General features: G+C 46.5%; 1 protein-coding gene across 1 annotated transcript in view; it reads left to right on the top strand.

Moving 5' to 3' along the window:
• Window positions 1–1,311, top strand: part of si:ch211-132p1.2 (proteinase-activated receptor 4) — a 5,217-nt gene extending 3,906 nt beyond the window's left edge. The window contains exon 2 of the mRNA XM_007577874.2: window positions 106–1,311. Within this exon, the coding sequence (XP_007577936.1) occupies window positions 106–1,187 (1,082 nt within the window). The 3' untranslated portion in view covers window positions 1,188–1,311. The remainder of the gene's footprint in view (window positions 1–105) is intronic.
• The last annotated feature ends 3,182 nt before the right edge of the window (window positions 1,312–4,493 follow it).

Here is a 4,493-nt window from a genome sequence, read left to right as displayed (position 1 = left end):
CTATAGGTCTATAGTTGCTGTGTGTTCTGGTCTCTATAGGTCTATAGTTGCTGTGTGTTCTGGTCTCTATAGGTCTATAGTTGCTGAGTGTTCTGGTGTCTGCAGGTCTACGAGCCTTCCGGGTGACGACCAGGTGTAACCTGACCACCCTAAAGGAGAAGCAGGTGAAGGAGATCCAGGCTTCGACCACCAACCTGCTGCTGCCGATCATCTACCTGTCGACCTTCTGCGTCGGACTGCCCACCAACCTGTTGGCTCTCTGGATTCTCATGTTCCGGACCAAACGTCGGCCGTCGACCACGCTGCTCATCAACCTGACTGTGATAGACTGCTTGCTGTTCCTGGTTCTGCCGTTTCGGATCGTCTACCACTTCCGGGGGAACCACTGGGAGCTGGGGGAGCCTCTCTGCCGGATCGTCATGGCGATGCTTTACGGGAACATGTACAGTTCGGTCTGGTCCCTGGCCTTTGTGGCTGTGGACCGGTACGTGGCTGTGGTTTATCCGTTTGGTGCGAAGAGTTTGCGCAGCCGGCGGTGGTCTCGGGGCCTGACGGCCACGGTGTGGGTGGTGATGCCGGCCGCCATGTTGCCTCTGCTGCTGTCCCGGCAGACTTACCCTCTGGACGACCCCAACATCACCACCTGCCATGACGCACTGCCTGAGAGCGTGCAGGAGAACTACTTCCTGCCGTACTTCGCCACGCTGTTCACCACCTGCTTCCTGCTGCCCTTCATCATCGTGATGTTCTGCCACAGCGCCATACTGCGCACCCTGCTGGCTGAAGGCAGGAAGTACTGTCACGCTATCAGGGTGACGGTTCTGATGATACTGGTGTTCGTGGTGTCCCTGCTGCCCTGTAACGTCCTCCTGATCCTGACCTACAGCGACAGCTGGCCGGACGGTGAGGACCTGTACGTCCCCTACATGATGAGCCTGGCCACCAGCACCTTCAACAGCTGCTTCCACCCCTACATCTTCTACTTTGTCTCCAGAGATTTCAGAGAAAGGACCAGGAGCGCTCTGTGCTGCCTCCATGACATGGAGGACAAACCGTCCTCTCAGGGGACACACACCTCCTCGTCAGCGGGGCAGAGGTCAAAGGTCACTCTGCTGGCCATGACAGGTCTACAGGGAACGCCTGACCCAGCAGCCAGAGGTCAACATGATGACGTAACAGTCAGCTGATGCTGGTTTACGTCAGGAGCAGCCGGACGCGCCGGGCCTCCAGATCCTCCTTCCAGTAAAAGAAATAGCTACTGGATTTTTTATTGTTCAACCGTCTTTACCATAAACAAAACTGGAGAAAAAATGTTTTCTGTGTCAAAACATTTTGTACGTGTGTCCGTCCTGAACCTAACTCCTATTGGTCAGTTTACTTTTGTTCATTCGTCGTTCTTTCTGTAAGCCATTGTTTCTCCACCCTGGTCCTCAGGCCCCTGCCTGCATGTTTCAGGTGTTTCCCTTCTGCCACCTGGATTGTATCTCTGGGTGATTAACAGGTTTCTGCAGCTCTTGACCGTCATGCAGACATTTTAATCAGCTGTTCTGGAATAGAGGCTCATCTAAAACATGCAGAGCAGGACTGAGGACTGGAATTGAGAAGCTCTGCTGTAAGCCAACTGAGACAGTGCAGTGGAGCTAGCTACGAATGAATAACCGGAGTTCGACCCGTCCTGTAGCTCTGGGTGAACCCTGCTGGTTTAACAGCTTATTTTGTGTGGTTTTGCTAACTGAAGAGCTGATGGGTCCGTGACGTCGGCCGCTGTTCCTGAACATTACCCAACACTGCCGGAGCGTTAAACAGTTAGATCTAGTTAAAACTTTGCCAAAAAGAGTAGAAATGAAGCAGACGCCACCTGAACCTGGGAGTCTCCGGCTTTGCTTTCCAGGCTTTATTATTTAGCATAACTTGTTAAAAAAAATCCTGGAAAAATGTGCAAACAGATATAAAAAGTATTTTTAGGCATTTATTTAGATTTGGACCCATCTAAATATTTTAGGGATAATTTCCTCGACAAACACAATAAATATGGATTAGCGTCTTGCTTCTGGTTGTGAAGAAGTGCATCACATATGCTTGGCTAAGACCACAACCTCCCAGTCACACAAGAAAAAGGTCTACATCAGGGGTGGCCAAGTCCAGTCCTCACTACCATCCAGCAACTTTCAGATGCATCCCTGCTTCAACACACCTGAATCAAATGACTGGCTCGTTATCAGGCCTCTGTAGAGCTGATCCCGGTCTGTTGGAGTAAGGATACTTCTAAAACTTGCAGGATGGTGGCTCTCGAGGACTGGACTTGGCCACCCCTGGTCTACATTATGGAAACATGAAGACCAAACCCAAGATGGAGACGTTGGAAACCTGGAACTAGATTCATATTGTAACCTTTAGTTTATTTTGTATTATTGTTATTATGTACTTTTAATACATAATAACAGTACATAGCACTGCACTTCACAGTACAGTATTATTATTGTATTACTGTTGTCCCTTTCACTGTAATTATTGTGGATTTCTATATTCATGGATGCTTTTAGCTTCTCTTCATGATGCATTTCTGTTTGCTGTTTTCCTCCATCATCCTACAGGTGAATTAGAGAATCTGTTATTGTAGCTTAAATTATCTGTGTAAATAAGATGTGAAATGTGACAAAGGTGGACATGTTTATGTTTGTATAAGAAAGTTATTGAAAATAAAAAATCCTGCCTGATCCGCTGCTTTAGGCCCGGTGCATTATGGGATGCTGCGTGTTGCTGTGGTTCTGAGTCGGTTCAGGACCGTACGCTCCGGGTTACGTTTCTGTTTCTTGCTGTTAAACTGAAATAACAGCAGCATTCAAGAATCGCCCATTCTTGAATGAAGCCCAGAACAAACAGCGTTTCCTCTCAGAACCGGACAGTTGGAAGAACTTTGTTGACACGGTCCGGTTCTGTTTCACCGCATCAGAACATGAAGAGGTTCAGATTCTGACCAGCAGACATTCAGTTAGAGATCAAACTTCACAAAGTGAAGATGAATGAACTCTGCGCTTCGTCCCTTTGTCCCAACAGTTTCTGCTCTGACTGGATGAGGAAGACGAAGGCCCGCTGGCTCAGGAAGTTCGTCCGTATCTGATGGAGACAGGAAGCTGCTGTCATCAGTCACAGCTTTAACAGAACCAACAGGAACCCTACAACAAGTCCGCCGTCTCTCCGTCTGCGACAGAAAACTTTTACATTCCAGACCCATCGGGTTTTATTTACCCGAGGCCTTCACTGTGGCGCCGTCTCTGGAAAAATCCTGATCCAACTGAACCTTTTCCGTGAAGACACAGAGACGTCAGTTCCAGAGACCTGGCCTCATGTAGAAAGCGGCGTACGCACAAAAAGTTTGCGTAAACAAGGGCGAAGCAACGAGTTTCCCATCGGGGACACGTAACGGAAAGCCGACAGTAAACAGTTTGAGCAGAAATGTCCAACAATGACATCATCAACGCGTTACTCTACTCTGACCCCTGGTAACCTGTAATCTAACGGGTTACTATTTGCAATCCAGTAATCAGATTAAAGTTATGCATCCACGTCACTGTGCGTTAATATCTGCAATTTTTCTAGTAAACACATATTGTTGCTTTCTTGTTTTTCCTTTGGAGTTAGGTTTGGTTTAACACCAGCAACACAAACGATGGAGGGAAAAGAAAGATGCACATTTTCTAACTGATGGATTTTCCATTGAGTAATCAAATTACTTTTCAAAGTAACTATGCCGTCCCTCAGGGCCGGCCCAAGCCTCCATGGGGCCCTAAGCGAAATTTGGTTTTGGGCCCTCTAGTTCTGCTAATATTGTGGACTGGCTGCAATCAGCAGTCAGATTATTAGATCATTCAAAAACTTGCTAAACTTATTGCATCTTTGACAGTGAAGTTTACATTATATCCTGTATGCATGTATAATGTAGGATACATGTGTTGGCCCATTCACCGGCGCCGATTTCCTTAACTTTGGGGAATGAATGATCAGCTGATACTCAGATGTGAAGCCGATCTTATGCACCTCAGCAAAGGTTTATAACTCAGCCTCTGTCCTCTTCTGCTCTGCAGTGAGACGTTTGACTGACAGACCAACAGGTCTGAACGTTTACAGTTAATAATATTCACCCCCTGTGGAAACTCAGTGACTTTCTTGCTACATTTAGTGACATTTCAGACAAAAAAAATGGTATCAACAAAAATCAAAATTGACAGGTAAAGCTTTCTAAAGATCGGTAATCGGCGATCGGCCAGAAAACTGAAATTGATGCAGCCCTGCACACAGTCATGACATTCTCTGATTAAATTAATTTCTGTTAGGTGTAATTATAATAATTTATACCAGGAGAGTCTTTCTCACCTGACCGGTACTGAGTCTTCAAACAATTTTAACTGGAGGAGTTTCACTTATAAATTGATGTAAAAATAATGCTTGTTTTAGATGCATAAATGATTATTCTCAGCAGCAAACTAATATAT

Source organism: Poecilia formosa, unplaced genomic scaffold (genome assembly GCF_000485575.1).
Source record: "Poecilia formosa unplaced genomic scaffold, Poecilia_formosa-5.1.2 Scaffold458, whole genome shotgun sequence".
Lineage (NCBI taxonomy): Eukaryota > Metazoa > Chordata > Actinopteri > Cyprinodontiformes > Poeciliidae > Poecilia > Poecilia formosa.
The sequence above is the reverse complement of the archived record's forward strand: the minus strand, read 5'-3'. Positions and strand labels throughout refer to the sequence as shown.